Here is a 16,451-nt window from a genome sequence, read left to right on the forward strand (position 1 = left end):
CTGAAACTGGCTGCATCTCTCTGGGGCTGCATCGCCAGTTGTCCACACAGATAATGTGCATGCAAAGGTGCTGTTTGTAAGGAATTCACAGCCCGAGGAAAATGCCCAGCCCATGTAACTTGACAAAGCTACATAAACTCTCAGAGCATGTGTCTGCACCCCTCCCCTTAGCCCTGCTCAAAATCCACATCTGGACATTGATTTGGGATCTAATTTAAACACTTCAGTTAGTTTCATCTCTTACTGAATTTCCCTCCAATAAACAATCTTAATCTGTTGCCCAGAGGTAATTCTGTCTGCTCCATTTTCTCTCTCTGTTTTTCCTTCTCTCTGCTTCGATTTACGTCATATGTTCAGCATGGCAAAAAAAAGGATTTTTCAGAATTTTAGCATGGTTTTTTAGATTGACTGAGAGTGGGTACAAAAAAAAGTCAGATACTTTCCTATAAAAAATAAACCTAATTGAAATCAAAATATCGTGCCTATGCTTTGAATGTGAAACACTGTTCTGCTTAAAAACCCCAAAATGCTTAATTTCAATTAATGTTTCATTTTACCGTGACCTGATATTTAATCTGAAAGTATTGGTAGAAGCTAGCAATGGAAAATTCATCATTTCAAGAGTGATTTTTTAAATTGGAAACTAAAGGTTTCATTGCTCCAAACACTTTGTTTAAACAGACATTTCACAGAAGATGTTCAGCCTTACACAAAATATTTTTAGGCGATTTTTTTTTTCACTTGTCATTTTCTGCTAATCAGAAATTCTGATTCCTGGAAAGCACTTCAGATATTCCTAGTGAAAAGGCCCATTACATTGCACTCTGGTTAACCTGGAGAGAATCCTAAGGGCCCGTTTTAATTTGGAGTTTCTCATGTCATTTCTCTAAGTGGCTCAAAGAACACTCAGCATCCCCAGAGGATCTGAAAAACGGAGCACGAGGCAGAGCAAGCAGCAGCGGTGGGGAAAACCAAACAGCCCCAGAGCCAGCCTTCTCCAATGCACTGATCCAAAAGCTGAGGCTCTGTGAAAGCCACCTGCCTTGGTGCCCTGCTCCTGCAGCCACGTCCAGCCGAGGACAGGCAGGGCCATCCAAGCCCAGCACTAAGCCTCCTCCCAGCACAGACAAACTGCAAGCACACCCATGATGGGGCTCGAGAGAGCTGCTGACTGATGGCTGAGATATCACTGGGACTCCACAGAGATCTGCTGCCAAAAGAAAGGGTCAAAGGGAAAGGTGGTGGTTCTGCCTTCGTGGACAGCTGGAGCTCACTGGCCACTGAGGACCATCTCTGACAGCAGGGCTGCTCTCCTGCTGCTGTTATTAAACCTTTGAATGAACAAATCAGAGGTCTATTTACCAAGCCTGCCCTCTTGGTAACACTATTTGATCAATTCCAGAATTCTTTTTGATAGGTAATTAAAAAAGCTTTTCCTTAGGTATGGAGTGGATTGAACCATTAATTACACTGCACAGCCCTAGAGATGTAACTCTTTTGCTATTGTGAAATGTCTATGGCAAACCACAAAAATGCTTGCCTCCATAAAAGAACAGAATAAATGAAAGCAATTTCCTTGAGACCCAGATTTCTCTGCATTTTATGGCTAAAGACTTGAGTTGCCACAGCATTAATAAGTTTGTTCTTTAGGGCTGAATTTTCTCAATACAAACATCCATGACCGTAACAAAAAGAAATATCTTCTTTGGCTGATAGAGCCAGCAGACTGAATCCATATATTAATATTATTGTTATCACTGAACTGCCACAATGCACTCAGCATCCAGTTGCACAAAAAAAGATCAGTTAAATTAAAGATCCTCACCAAGCAGTGACAATTTTGTGTAAAAGCCAATTTAGCCCTTATGGAAGCTGCAGTATCATATTAACTTTTCTCAAAAGTATGCATAATGCATGACAGCAAGTGGTTTTGACAAGTGCCTGAGTGTGTGTGTCTGTGTGTGTGGATGTGTCCTGCATGTAAAGAAACCCCTGAAGTTATTTAAGTTGCAAAGTCAAGTGATAGAAAAATAGCAAATGCTGAATTTACAGGTGTTGCACCTGTTCAATTCAACCCCTTGCTATCCAGCCTGTGCATCAAAAAGAACAGGGGAATTGATGTTATCCTGAGAGACAATGCTTATGTCTGAAAGCATCTGGTTAGCTGACACTTCCCAATTTTCCAGCATGCTACACTGTAAAACAAACAGCTTTTGTAAGTTTGGGGGCCTTTACCCCTGTGTTTGAATGACATTCCCTAAGGTTTTAGACATTTCTACTGTCTTTAACTTTGATAAAGTCAAAATCAACTGTCACATGGGGCTTCAGCACCTCTGCCTTCATGCATATTGGGAAGGGTTGAGTCTGATCCTTTGTTACTGAAGCAGGGGCTGATATTTTGGCTAGAGCTGGCAGCAGTGGAGGCTGTTATTCCCCAAAAAGGGCAGGAGGATGAATTCTGCCAGCCTGTTGTAGCCACACAGGGAAACCTGCTCTCCTCTGGCCAGTGCCTGCAGGGGTTTAGGTGACTGACCCCAGGAAGTGCAAAATCTCCACCAAAATCTCAGCTCTGTTGCTCCAGGTCTGGTTTTGACTATTCAGTCAAACATTTTCCCTTTGACATCATGGTAAGAGAGGCATGGACAAAGCCCAGCAGATTTTACAGCATTCCCAGGGGCAGGATTCTGGACAATTCTACACCTGGACATGTTGGGAGGTATAGCTGACAGGAATACATGTTCTTATGCTTTCCTACACACAAGGTTCATTGGCATCAGTAGATTATTTTCACTTAGTGCTCAGGTTTTTTCAATTACAACACTCATTTTATATATGGAAGAACATATATGGAAATTACTCCAATAACACTTCACCATCAAATAACACTTTTCCCAGAGAACCACAGAACAAGCTCTAGCTTAGCCGTGTGCTTGCAAAACAAAATTAACCTGTTTCTTGCAAGACAAGCTTCTCTTTCTTCAATTTCATAGAGGAAATAAGATGTGTTAGTGAGGGCTAGAAGTCCTCACTAATAAAGCTAATACTTTACTGCTGCAAATTAAAATCAGGACATTAAACATTCTGAGCTCCCTGCAACATATTTTCTACAGTGGTATAGCCCTTGAAAAACTTCGAATATTATATTATTTATACATCTCTGATAGATATTTAAAAATCTCTGATATTGAGAAGAAAAAGCTGGGATATATTTATCATACCATGCTTGAATCAAACTAAAATTTTGTAATTATTGTGTGATTTGTAATCACAAGCAAGAAGTTTACTGCCATTGCCTCTATTTGGCACACAAACACAACATGCACAGAATTTGCTTTTGTCTCCTGTACCAACAGAAATTTGTATCCTAAAGAAAATGTTTCTGAGCTAAAAGAAATAAAAGCAGTGGCAGCAGCAGGTAGGAAAGCAGAACAAAATGTGAGAAAAGCATTTTGAGGGCAGAGTACCCACCCAGGCTTGAGACTCTGCTGCAGTGGAAGGACAGGGGGAGGTGACTCCAATTTAGGAGCCTTCATGGTCACGTTGGCTGACTCTGCACCTCTGTAGTGCAACATATTTTTTAATTTGCTGCATGGGATGAAAATACATCCTGAAAAGCAATTAAACTGCCAAATGTTTATGAACCTATGCTTGTAGATGGAATAGAAGGCTTATTCTAATCAGAATAAGAGAGTGGACAACAGTAAGAGAGGAGTTCAAATGAACTAAAATACAATATTTCTCATCAAGCTTGGAATATTACAAGTCCTGAGTTTGCATACTGAAATCATGTTTGCTTTCATAAATTGTGCCTGTGCAGTGTAGACTTGAGTATAAATTCTCCCAGTTCATATCTTTAATACTGGTTTGTGAAAATACATAGATTGAATATTTCAAATGGAAGCCCAAATGGGGAGGAAGCAGAGTTTAATACTTTTGGGAATGCAAATTCAGATGTTTTTATTCAGTCTGGCCACGGACTTTGTACATGGCCTTGGATGTTGATTCTACCTTGCCCCTCAATTTAAAAATGAAAAGCCCTCTCCTGTAAAGAATGAACAGTTCTGGGAATGACAGGAATATAAAGCACAAGCAAACTGACAAGCTCAGCAATGGAGAGGGCAGACCACTGGGCAAGTCTGCACACAGAGAAACTGGACAAGAGCGGTATTTCAAAGTCTGTCTCAAGCTCATGGAGGTTCAGTTCTCTCCAAAACACAATTAGAGCAGAGTGTCTAAACCAAAGAGCCAAGCTCAGCCTTGGGACATGTCCTCCTTACGCTGGGGGCAGAGCTGGGTGCAGTTCCAGGTGGGGTCCCACAGGAGTGGAGCAGAGGGGCAGAATCCCCTCCCTGCCCTGCTGCCTGTGGTGAGGGATGAGCCCAGGACACGTTTGGTTTTCTAGACTCTGGGTGCACTGGGCCATGCTGAGCTCCATGTCAACCAACACCCCCAAGTCCTCCTCCTCAGGGCTGCCCTCAAACCTTCTAAGTGGGAAAAAGTCTTCTTACACAAAGACCTTCTACCTTCTCCACACTCTCACTCATTTTCCATAGCAAATTCAGCCTGAAGGGTTTTCCTGTGACTCATCTAGAGACAAGTGCATGAATTGCAGCTTCTAGATCTAACTAGAACCACCTCAGAAGTGTCAAAACATGACAAGGAAGGCAGTTCTCCCAGTAACACAGATATTTAATCATGTGGCATGGCCTGATGAGATACCCACAATGAGAATGTCAAAAAGCTCATCTGAATGACTCATCAAAGCTTCTAAGCAAAACTGTGGGAGAGCATAATCTGAAGTGAAACGTCACTGCATTGCAAATGGTCTCATGCCTCTGACAGCTGCTGAGCTGGATTTGAGCTCTGCAGCCTTTGCTTTTGCATTTCCTAGCAGAACACATCTCATTTATCCTCATCCCCCTGCTCACAGCAGTGAATAACAGCCAGGTCAAACCCTACCGACCTTCATTTGGGAAACTTCACTTTGACTTTAGGGTCTCTGGGCCAGGTCTGATGCACAGCTCCAATATTTGCACAACTACAGACTCTTTCCCCAGCATAAATCCATGATGGGATTTTATGATGCATCAAGAAAGGAGAGATGAGAGCATTGAACAAGTCAGTGTACTTGCATCAAACGTGCTATCAAAGCAGTATTGTTTTCTCTTTGCCTCTTCTGTTACCTGAGTTTTGTTTTCTGTAGCAATGGTTTGAGAAAACAAATGCTGAGTCAATACTTCTGAGATCAGTTTAATGTGTAACACAGCTAAATAAATTTGTAGTTAAGCTGAAGTTTTGTTTTTGGCAGCTTGAACTGCCTAAACTCCTAATTCAATTGCAATCTACTCACAGACCACAGCTGTTTAGCTTGGCTAAACTTTTCTCATCACTTAATAAGATTCTTTTTATTTAACTTTCAGTTCTTCCTAGGAGGCCCAGTGGGTCTTTTAAAACAGAAGATTATTATTAGAAATTAATTAAGTATTCTTTTCAATTCTGTCTCCTGAGAGCAACTAGGCATTGTTGCTGATCTCCTCTGCATTAAGACATTACTGATTGTCATTCATGGGATGATAGTGTGGATGTCTCATCTGGAAAATATATAACTCCATAAATATGAAAGATTTGAAAATTATTTAATACAAAATATAATAAATCAGTGCAAATAATAAACATGTAATTGCAGTGTCAAGCATAGCACAGGCGTGTGAAGACTATAAACACTGGAATAAAAATAGACACACATTCCAAAGACAAAAAAAACCCTTACTGCAATTACAGGACCCCAATGGATTGCACTTAGTCCATGTTTCAGCACACCGCAAACCCTGACTAAACAATTCTAAGAATATCAAATGCAATTAAAGACAATTGATTTGATAAGCTGGGGTTATTTTTAAGGGACCAGTGACTATAAAGTGCTTGTTGCACTGCTCCCACCACTGCACATGACTACAAGAAGCACAGACTAAATCTGTCACTTCTGAAGGCTTTTTCTAAATGAACCAAACCCAAAAAGCACTGATATCCTGATGTAATTTTGATCTGAGGCCTTGAACATGCATATTAATGTACTACTGACAGAATTAGCTATGCATTTAATATGGCACTTCATGCTTGAGATGGCAGTTGGTCTATTTCATTTGCACTCAGCTCAGGGGTATCTGTACAAGTAACTGCTGTCATATTCCAGCCAGGAAGGGATGTGAAGAATGCCACCATGGATCAGCAGAACAACAATCAATGCCTTACTCCAAATAATAATGCAGAATTCAACTTACTTTTTAGGTCTGTAGTCAGGGATGGACCTGTCCAGTGATATCCTGTCACTGAGCTGGGCATTGTAACCATATTCTTCATACTTAGTCTCTGATTCATGGCTATCATCTCTCAGGGTAGCAGCCATTCCCCCCTGGCCCAAGCCTCCTGGACCTTCAACTAATCCCATGGGCTTTGCCAGACCTAAATGAAACAGATACAAAAACAAAAAACAAAACAAAAAAAAAGAAAAAAAAAAAAAAAAAAAAAAAAAAGAAAGAAAACCAAATTATTAATATAAAGGATATAGACAGAACCTCTTCTGCGACACAGAATGTTTTCAGATAAATGAGATCTGAACGCCCAGCTCTTAAAGCCTCATGGCTCTGTGGAAATTATCCGCAGCTTCTCAAACCAAAGTCCAAATCAACACATCTTATAGTATCTGTGCATAATGAGCAAACTATAAAGAATCAATTAGCAGCATTCATGACTCCTTCTTTTTCCAAAATGGCTAATTATTGTTAAGATAATTAAGAAAAAATTTTCCCCATTAGAACTGGAGGGTTTCCCCCTGTAGCCCATTAAAGCTTCATTCATTTTAAGGGAGAGATGTTGAATTTCTGCCACATGTGGGTGTGCCAGTTTAACTCCACATTAGTGTCAGTTCTGTACCTGCTCTATGACTCCAGAACTACTGCAGCCCTAGTCAAGGTTTGGTTCCTGTGTTGGGGACACAGCTATGGACTGGTCACCAGCTTCTGCTGGGCAGGAAATACAGGATCAATCTGATTTCACTGCCTGAGTCAACAGATGAGTGATTTGGACTCAAATACACACCGCGCCCAGCCTGTTGCCACAAAGATGTGCTAAAACTATTTTAATGGAGCTGACACTCCACCTGGGAATCACTCCAGATTTCCTCTGCACTTCACATCTGACAAATGAAATATGTAAGATAGTCAGCTCTGTAGAGCTCACAGCAGCAGAAAGTTTGGACACTCAGTAAGTGCTGAGAAATCAGCCAATTAACAATGCATTTACAGGTTTCATTCACTGATCAACTCAAAAATAAAAGTAAAACAAAACTAAACCAACGTAAAAAAGCTCGTATGATCACATCACCAGGAACCTCTTCCATGGCAACAGACATTTAATTTGGTGCTGACTCCTCATAAATAAGCTCCTCAAATATCCTGTGTTTAATGTCAAAGCTGTCCTTTCCAAAAGGCTCCCCATCAACAAGTCATTATAAGTGAGAAAGTTATTTATAATAACCCTGGGAACACCATACAGGAATGTGTGACTCTCCCCCAAATCATTTATGACACCAAGTAAAGCAATTAGAGCTTGACCCGCTCAACATTTTTCAAACCAAGACTTTTTCAAGAGGAAAATGCCATTATTTCAACTAAATGATTAAAAAGAAAGAAAGAAACTGGCAGCATTCGGTAGCAACAAACACACATGGCAGTACAAACGTGGGACTGGCTTCTCCAAGTCCCAGTAAGGAGGGCAGTTCAGACCCTTGTGAAGGAATTCTCTTTCACCTCACTGCAAACAATGTCCTTACTTGTTATAGCTCCATCACCACCTCTGTTTAATCACAGGACAGCCCAGAGAGACAGTGGTTCATTACTGATCTGAAAGAGTAAAATTTTGCATTTTCTCCTGCAGTGCTTATGACAAATTCCTGTGCTGAGGTAAAGTGCAACAATACAAACAGTCACAAATGAACATAAAAGGGATCCTGCTACTGAATTTCAGACACTGCCAACAAAAATACATAAATACTGCAGTCAGTGGTCCTGAGTCAGGACAGATCTTGCTTGTGTTTGAGTTTTTGATGCCTTCATGCTCTTCATCACCACGCACTGAAACATTACGAAAACTCAAGACTAGTCTGGATTTCAAACCAGAGAAATTCTTCTAGTTTATTAAGTGAATCACTTCAATCCATGTTCAATATTCTGAAAATATTTTAAGGAGCTTCATTTTGAAGAAAATGGTAACATTTGTCCTTTTTGTTCCAATTTAGGATGAGAGGCTACTTGGCACTTTAACATTCCTTTGGAAAAATTAGAACAGAGGGCCCTGCATGCCTGGCCTGACAGTGATTCCTTGCTTGAGTAATTACTGAAATTACATGTCTGAGATTCTACATGTCTCCCCATCCAAAAGGAAAACCAGAGCAGCCTAATCTTCCTGCATGATACAGTCTTAGATCACCACCAGCAGTGATGCTGCAAGCTTTGCCTGACATGCCCAATATATGGAATCTAAAAGGGGCTCAGTTTCCAGTTTCTGAGAAAAGTCAGCAGTTCCCTCAAAAAAAAAAAAAAAAAAAAAAAAAAAAAAAAGAGTCAAATTAAGCACTTTAAAAGTCAAAACCCCAGAAAACTTGACAAAGCCTATGTCCTTGAAAGACCATAATGTGGAAATTCATTTGATGATCATTTGGAATCATCTGGACTAGGTTCTGATGTAACATCAAAGCAAATTGAAGATGATTTCATTAAAATTAACTGACCTGCTTTAATGAAAGGGTCTCCAAGGTGTAGTGTGCTCATTTGACTTGAAGCAACAATCTAATTCCAGTAGTTGAAAACTTTATTCTTCACACTATATGCTCTTGCAGTTTATGGAACAAAACACTTGAGCCTTTATGGCACAAGTAGTGTGAGAATGAAACTTCCATCCCATGGGAAGCATCAAGCACTTGGCTATTTTACTTTGAAAGAATTGGTTAGACAGCCTGCCAAACCCTTCATGATGACAATTATTTCATATGCCTTTTTCTAAATCTGATATTCTAGCTCTTTGTGCTGCTAATCTGATCTTGTTGTGGGAAGGAGTCATCATTTGTCCAGCTTCCTCTCAGAGCATATTGCTGTGAACTTTTTGCTCCAGCTACCAAATTGTAGCTTAGTCTGACTGTTATCCCAGTAATGTAGTAACATTGACCAAAATAAAGCAGCAATTAAATAAACGATATCACATTGCTTCCTTCTTCAAAAAGAGCACTAAAGTGTCTCTAGAAGTTCATAGGAACAATGAATATACAGTATTTTATATGTGTGCACGTGTGTTAGAGGCAGCAATTACAGGCAATGATCCTCAATGCATGGTTGGTTAGCCAGACCATGCCTCACATATTTCCATTGCATTTTCCATCTCAAAGTTGATTTGCTGTTGCTTCAGCAATTGTCTCCTCAACAGAGAGCTTTTTCCCATCACCTTCTACATCAAGATGATGACCTGCTAACCCCCAAATCCACAGTTACTGCACTGGTCAGCCTTTAAAAAAATTATTAAAAAAAAAAAAAAAGACACACAGAAAAGGAGAAAAGGAGTTTCAGTTCAGCAGCATCTTCACAAAAATAGGTTGGTATCGAGATGGGATCAGGGGACAGGTGATGGGATGAGCATCCCCCAGCCTGGCTGAAGCAGAGGCTGCTGGTGAACACCTCCCAGCACATCCTCCCGGCCCTCATCTGAGAGCACTTCTCTGTTTTCTTCTTGTTTTGAAGCTCACTGCAGACTTCCAGCTCCTTCTCTTATCTTTGGCTTACTCACCTGCAGACCTAACTTGCACCCATTTTTCCACAGCATCAGAAGCCAATGAGGGCAAGGCACAGAGCCAGAACCAAGGACTGAGATCATGGGGCCAGCTCTGAAATGGGGATGTGCAGAAAGGGGATGCCCAGTGAGCAGCTATTTTTAAAGCTGTCTTTTCTTTAAATTTTCTAGACTAAAAATATCTGCAGCTGATACACTGGGAATGGTCATAGACTGTTCCATGCTGCAGATGACAATGAGGTCACAAATAATTAGTGTCTGTCATTCATTTCAGATTTATTGCTCTCACTGCAGAGATTTCTGTGTAGGACAGAAATCGTTGGGAGAATGGAGAGCAGAACAAGCCAGCCTTAGTTCCTTAACCAGATTAATTACTCCACGGGATGCATCATTTTCTAGGAAGAAAAGAGATCTCCTATTTTTCATCATAAACCCTGTCACAATGGGAAAAGTACTAAGGAGATTTATATGAGAAACTATGGCAAAGGCTAGATGAGATTATGGCTGTGATTATTTTACTATCATTTTTTTCTTATTTGCAACACAATTACAGGCAGCTGTAAATCAGGTTCAGCCAAGGTTCTCAAACAAAATTAAACTTCTGACAAATCAAAATAAAAATAAGTGATTGAAAATAATAATAGAATATCATAACACTGACACAACTGCTGCAAAATCTCCAAAATGCCCTTGCTGGCCCGTCTCAGCCCCAGCTTGAGAAGGGCTCCAAAGCCAGACTTCTGAGCTTTATCTACACTTACATCATCTGCACATTTGAATACCTGCAGGAAATTATTTCAGTTTCTAGCACTTTAAAAGGAGGGGATAAAACATTTCTTTCTCTAACACCTGGCATAGGTCAAAAAACCTGATATAGTCACCTAGCAATTCTACCTGTGACTCCTGAAACATTTCTCTCTTTTAAACAGGAAACATAAAACTCATCAACAAAATAGTTGTTTCCTTCCTTTTCCAATTACTATTTCTCACCTGAAAATACAACTGCATACCATGTAAAGCAATAAAAATCTCTGTATCCTAGCTTAACCAAAAAAAAAAAAAAAAAAGAATCAGGGAAAATAGCAACTCCACATAGATTGACAAAGCTGACTTTCAGCATTTCCAGTTACATCTTTGCAAAGAAAAGAAAAAAGGTTCAGAGATTCTGGAATAGGTTCAGTAACAGCTCAAACAGGACTCAGTTTACAATGTCTTTTTAAGCTATTTTTACATAAACCCACCTGTTTAGAGGCGGGAATTAAAGCAGTTCCAACTATTGAACCAGCCCTAATGCTTCCACCTTGAGTTACTGTACTGTGCTAATTCTGTGCTCTTGTTCTGTTGCAGCCAGAAACTTCAGCTGAAGGTTACAGCCTCAGTGAATGGCATCTCTGGAGGCATGGAGTGAAGCACTGATCTTCCTCCTTCAGGAGCTGCATGTCAGAGTGAAGCAGATGCACAAGAAAAGCAGCTGGTTGGAGGAGGAAAAGTGCAATACAGGTGAGCCATTCAACACTAAGCTAAAGGTCTCAGCTTGCCAGCTGTTTATAACTTCATTTTATTGATCCCCAAAAATAACTATTAGCTGATGGTTTCTAAAAGAACACACTCCCACCAGAAAAAGGCTCTCTGCTGTAAGCAGCCCCTTGCCTCTCACACACACCCCGCACAGCCCCATTGGCATAAATTCAGTGAATGCATTGGCAGTTCACTGCACCAATATTAAACCTGAAAAACTAAAAGCATTTTTCTGTTGCAAGCACGAGGATCAACAATATGCAGAAAAATAAAAATCTTATTTGGAACTATTTCACTATTTGACAGCGTTTCAGCCAACTTTGCAAACAGTAGCATGCAGCATAGGGAGTTGCTGGGGTCTAGCTCATGATTCAATCTAAATGTTAAACAGAGCCTGGCCCTTAATTTCTGCATATCCCAACTTTCCATGTCCCAAATCAGTTTCTCCCACTATGACCCTGAAGCAAGCCTACATAATATGTAAGATTTGCTGCCCAGAGAACTGATCTGAATTTTGCCCATATCAAAAGGTGCTCACTTTCTGAGCTAGAAGGAATGCTGAATGTGGAGATTTATTTTACATACAGCAACATTCAGCAAATCACATCCCACAGGGATACAAGCTCCAACTTTTGGAAATTGGAGAGCAACAAACAAAACCCCATCTAATTTAAGTGACTCCAGCACTTCCATTTATCTGAAACCCAAAACACAGTCGTCTTTTTTTTTGTAGTTGTACTCAAGTTTGCTGCATCCTTGCTTGAAAAGTTTATGTCCCCTGGTGCCTGGTATCATCCCCAAGTATCTCTGCAGATATATCAGGGAGAAGACAAAGATCATCCTGCAGCTGATGGCTTGAAAAGGAAAAACGTACAGCAACTTGTAAAGCTGAAGCACTTGATATGCAAAGTTTTGTCTCTAGAAACAAGAGCTGCAGTGGTTTTGTAGCTTAACCTCATCTCCAGACCCCAGTGGAAAGCCTGAGACAGCATTTCTCAGTCTTGATGCGCAGATGAGAGCAATGCTGTAAGACATCCACCTGTGAGAAGATGAATGATGGGGCAGGGATGAAGTGATTTGGCAGCTCTGCCTGTAATGGGGCTGCTCCTTTTCCACCCCCAGCAGCCAGTCAGGCACAGAGTGCACAACCAGGAGCCTCGGAAATTATGTGGATTATCTGGAAAGAGGACTAATATCCAACCCCTTGTGTGCTTTGCCATATGTTTCTTCTTCAAAACAGGGACTTTTCCAGGATGCAGAGAGCGCTCTGAGACACAACATGTGCATATCTGTCAAATGCTCAAAATACATTCTATGGAAAATTCCATGAAGATGCCCAGGGCTGTTCTCAGCAGCTGGGCTGGAAGCTGACCCTTATTCCATCCTACACACTCTGCTCCCACCATACTGATGTTTTAATCCTTAAATCCTACAAAGTAACTCTTACCAGGATAGGATTTGGCCAGAACCATTTTTTCCTTAGTGTTTCCATGGCATGTAGTCCAGACTCAGGATATCACTGCAGCAGATGCTACATGAACCCAAAAAGACAGATCCCACCCCAAAGAACTCGCCATCAATAACGACAAGAACCAGATGCAAGAAAGATAATGAAGAAAGAAGATATGAAGACAATATAACAAGGTCAAGGTGTTTCTGAAATTATCCTTTTTGCAGAAAAGCTTGTGATAAAAGCTCCCTAGTCATTCAGGTCATTTTGAGATGATGAAAGGTGGCAGTTCTGTGTCTGTAGAGGGAAGGAGTTCACCTCTGGTAAAGCTGCCCCATGCCAAATGCAAGACTTAATACTTTGAGGAAGAGGAGAGGAATATCTGAGGAAACAGACTTAGGGCCAGGTGTAGAAGACAGGCGTAGCAGGACAAACTGTGTTAGTCATCTTGGCACAACGTGGAGAGGGATCTGCTTCATCAGTGTTGACAAAAGGCCTGCTGGGGACAAAAAGGAACAGGATGTCCTTGCAGAGCCGTGTTCTCTCTGAATCTGCTATTCAGTGGGGCAGCACACACTCCACTGCCCTCTTACAGCTGCCTAATCTTTTGTTCCTTGGCTTCACAGAAACTGCAGCATTGCGTAGGCTACTGCCTCTCTAGACACAAAATTCATTAGTGCTTTTTAATTGGAAGAAATACTGTGTTTTTATGTACAGATATCTAATATCAAAAGTAATTGCTTTTATAGAACACTCATTTGGAGCTGGTTACCCCTTGAGATGAGAAAATGTATTCTAATTACAACAGATAATTCAGGAGGAGATAAACAGATTGAGGACTGGAAGGACCAAGAAATAGCAGCTGTACAGTCCACTGGAGATGAAGATAGAGGCTCATTTGTGAGGTAGGACACCGATCCCAAATTTACAGATAATAAGAGAGGTGCCAGAGTTTTGCCAGAAACTTGATATAAACAAAATAATAGATTTCCTCCTTAAGCAAGGAAGAGCTATATAAGGATATATTTTGAGAGACAAAATAAAAAGCCCCTACCCCAGATGCATAATTTTAAATTATATGTGTGTGACTCTGTTTTTTTTTTTTTTTAAATTTTCCTTTCAGTGATCAAAAAGTTCATTCACAGAGGAAGATCACTTCATTATCTTTAAATAAATAACACATGCCATGATTCTTCTAGAAGTTTTTTAATCCCAGATGACTTGTGGTTTTGCTGGTGAAACATAAAACGTATTTTTCTCTTCAGGGCTTTGGAGGAAAGCCAGAAAACTCCTCTGGTGATGGCATAAATCTGGAGTTGAGGGGGAGGAGCTGAAATGTTGGTGTATCTGCCTGGCAGCCCACTGATATTAAAAGGAGACAAAATCTGAGTGTCATCAGTTTGGCACCTGTCCTCTGGCAGTGGCCAATACCTGAGGCTTCAGAGGAAATGAAACACAAACGATAAAGCACTTGGCCAATTAAACTCTGCACAGTCCCTGGAAGCAGAGCTCCCTTCTGAACCCCATAGGCAGGTAACTAAAGCCCTGAAGCATAATATTAGATTACCCTCATTATCTTAACTCAGACAGGTAGAAACAGGGCATAAAACCATCCAGTGTCCTTTAAAAGCCCAGCCACTAATATTAGATTCAATGGGCTCCTGCAGCAATGAATTCTCTGGTACTGTCACGGTCAGAGTGTCACCAACTCACATGAAATGGATCATCTGTATCAATATATTAGATTTTCTTTAATTTTTCCAGGGAAACAGAGGTGAAAACTCCTGGGTGAAGTGATCATTAAAACAATAACAGAGCCATTCTAGAGGAAGGGAGAGTGACTTCTCCTTGAAAAGCTCCATGGTCAAGAGCTAAAACTTTGGGGCTGTTTAATTAGATTCAGGAACAAGCTGGTTCAGCCAAGTTAAAGGGTTTAAATTTCATAAATGAGGAAAATATCTTTTGAAAAGCAAGGAGTTTGCTTGTGTTAGTCAAAGGTAGGGAAGGGAAGCAGTGGACCATGGTGGGAAGGGAGTTGTGACCCAAGGTCTGACAAAATGGAGCCACAGCTGGAAAGCTGCTGTTGGATGCAATGACATTTCCTTGACCCTACAGAGCTGACTGCACTCCTCTAATCACTAAAAATACCCCTTTGACTTCTGATGCAATTCTAGATGAGAAGTCCCTGACTTCTCTATTCTTAGACCAGCTCCACTACGACAGTCAATCCCACAGGCATAGGTTCCAAAAGCAAAAAAAAAAAGTCTTTAAACACAAGGAACCAAAAAAAAAAAAAATCAATCTAATTTCAGGTCCTATGCAAGTTCATACTGTTCTAGACCCCATTGTGCTGATAATAAAGTCCAAATTCATCAAAGGCTCTACCACATCTGACATTGCCCAACCTGCCAAATTACTGCCTTGCAGCCCAGGATTCACCCTTGTGTCTCTGTCTCAGAGAGATTTTGTCCAAGGTTAAGGAAGATTCTTCTCTCCTGCTCAAGGGTGTTTGGAGAGCCCTGACAAGGGCCAGACAAGCCCATCTCCTTCAGCATCATTTTGCAATCATGCTCCACATTATTTGCAGACACTCATATGCCTCCCTGCTCATTTACCTAAACAGCCTGCTATTAAATTAAACTAACATAATCACACAGATAGCTTTCCCAACAACAAAGTCATATAGAACACTTTGCTATTTGTAAAACTGAAAAGCTCCTGGTTGTTCAGCTCATTTTGCTCAGCAGAGGATGGCAGCATTAAACCCAGACGTGGGAGCTGCTGGAACTCAGAGTCACATCGTGCTTGAAAGTGGATCTCGATTTTCCACTCCTGTGAAATTAGTCACTGAGTTCACCCCTGGCAATGCAACCACAATAAAGAGCCAATGTTAACAACTACAGACCTGCTGGCTACAGCCACTGCTCTCCTTCCGTGCTCCAAGAGTCCCTGCCTGCTCTTCCTATTGGCATCAGAGAATGAAATGATCTGAGAAAGTCCCTGGGTTTGTCAGAGCAGGGCTGGTTCTCTATCTGCTGCCTCTCCATCTCATCATTGGATATTTCTCATTGGGAACAGGTAGGAGAAGACATCAGCTGCTATTGAGGATGAGAGATTTCAAATACTCCCACCCAATCTCTTGGAAAACAGTTAATTTGGATATTGGTTTTCTCAGGAGCCAGAGAGAGCCTTGATTCCTCCCCTTTCAGCCTTAAAAGCTCTGTAAGGGTGACTTTTTTTTTTTTTTTGCATCATTGCACATTGGTTTCAAAACATACTCATTTCCCTGACAGACTGTCTATTTTAGATCTGTAGATCTGTGTATTTTTCTTGACCTGTCTTTGTATTCTTCTTTCTCAGGCACATCTTTGACACCTCTCAGGGAGCTTGGCTTGGGAATTTGGTTGAGACAGAACCTTCATCTCTGCTTTTCCTCCTCTTTCCTGCCTTCACTTTATTTTCATATCTCATGTCAACACACACCCCAGCTGTGCCTTGTTTGTCAATGCCAGGCTGCAATGCCTCCTTCCATCAACCTCTTAATGTGTGCATGATTTAATTTTCTGCCAGCAGGACAAGCCAGCTCAAAACCAAACACATTTTAAACAGCAAAAATACAGTCCTGAATCCAGCATGTAAACAAAAA

The 16,451-nt window shown here is 40.9% G+C and overlaps 1 protein-coding gene across 2 annotated transcripts in view; it reads right to left on the bottom strand.

The window, feature by feature from the left end:
* GALNT9 (polypeptide N-acetylgalactosaminyltransferase 9) overlaps positions 1 to 16,451 on the bottom strand; it is a 131,074-nt gene that overhangs the window by 99,994 nt on the left and 14,629 nt on the right. Inside the window, exon 2 of one of the 2 annotated variants that reach the window (XM_068208745.1) lies at positions 6,282 to 6,462. The exons of the other annotated variant lie outside the window; for it this stretch is intronic. Within the exon in view, the coding sequence (XP_068064846.1) occupies positions 6,282 to 6,462 (181 nt within the window). The remainder of the gene's footprint in view (positions 1 to 6,281; positions 6,463 to 16,451) is intronic. 2 annotated transcript variants of the gene reach the window in all.

This window comes from Anomalospiza imberbis, chromosome 18 (assembly GCF_031753505.1).
Source record: "Anomalospiza imberbis isolate Cuckoo-Finch-1a 21T00152 chromosome 18, ASM3175350v1, whole genome shotgun sequence".
NCBI lineage: Eukaryota > Metazoa > Chordata > Aves > Passeriformes > Viduidae > Anomalospiza > Anomalospiza imberbis.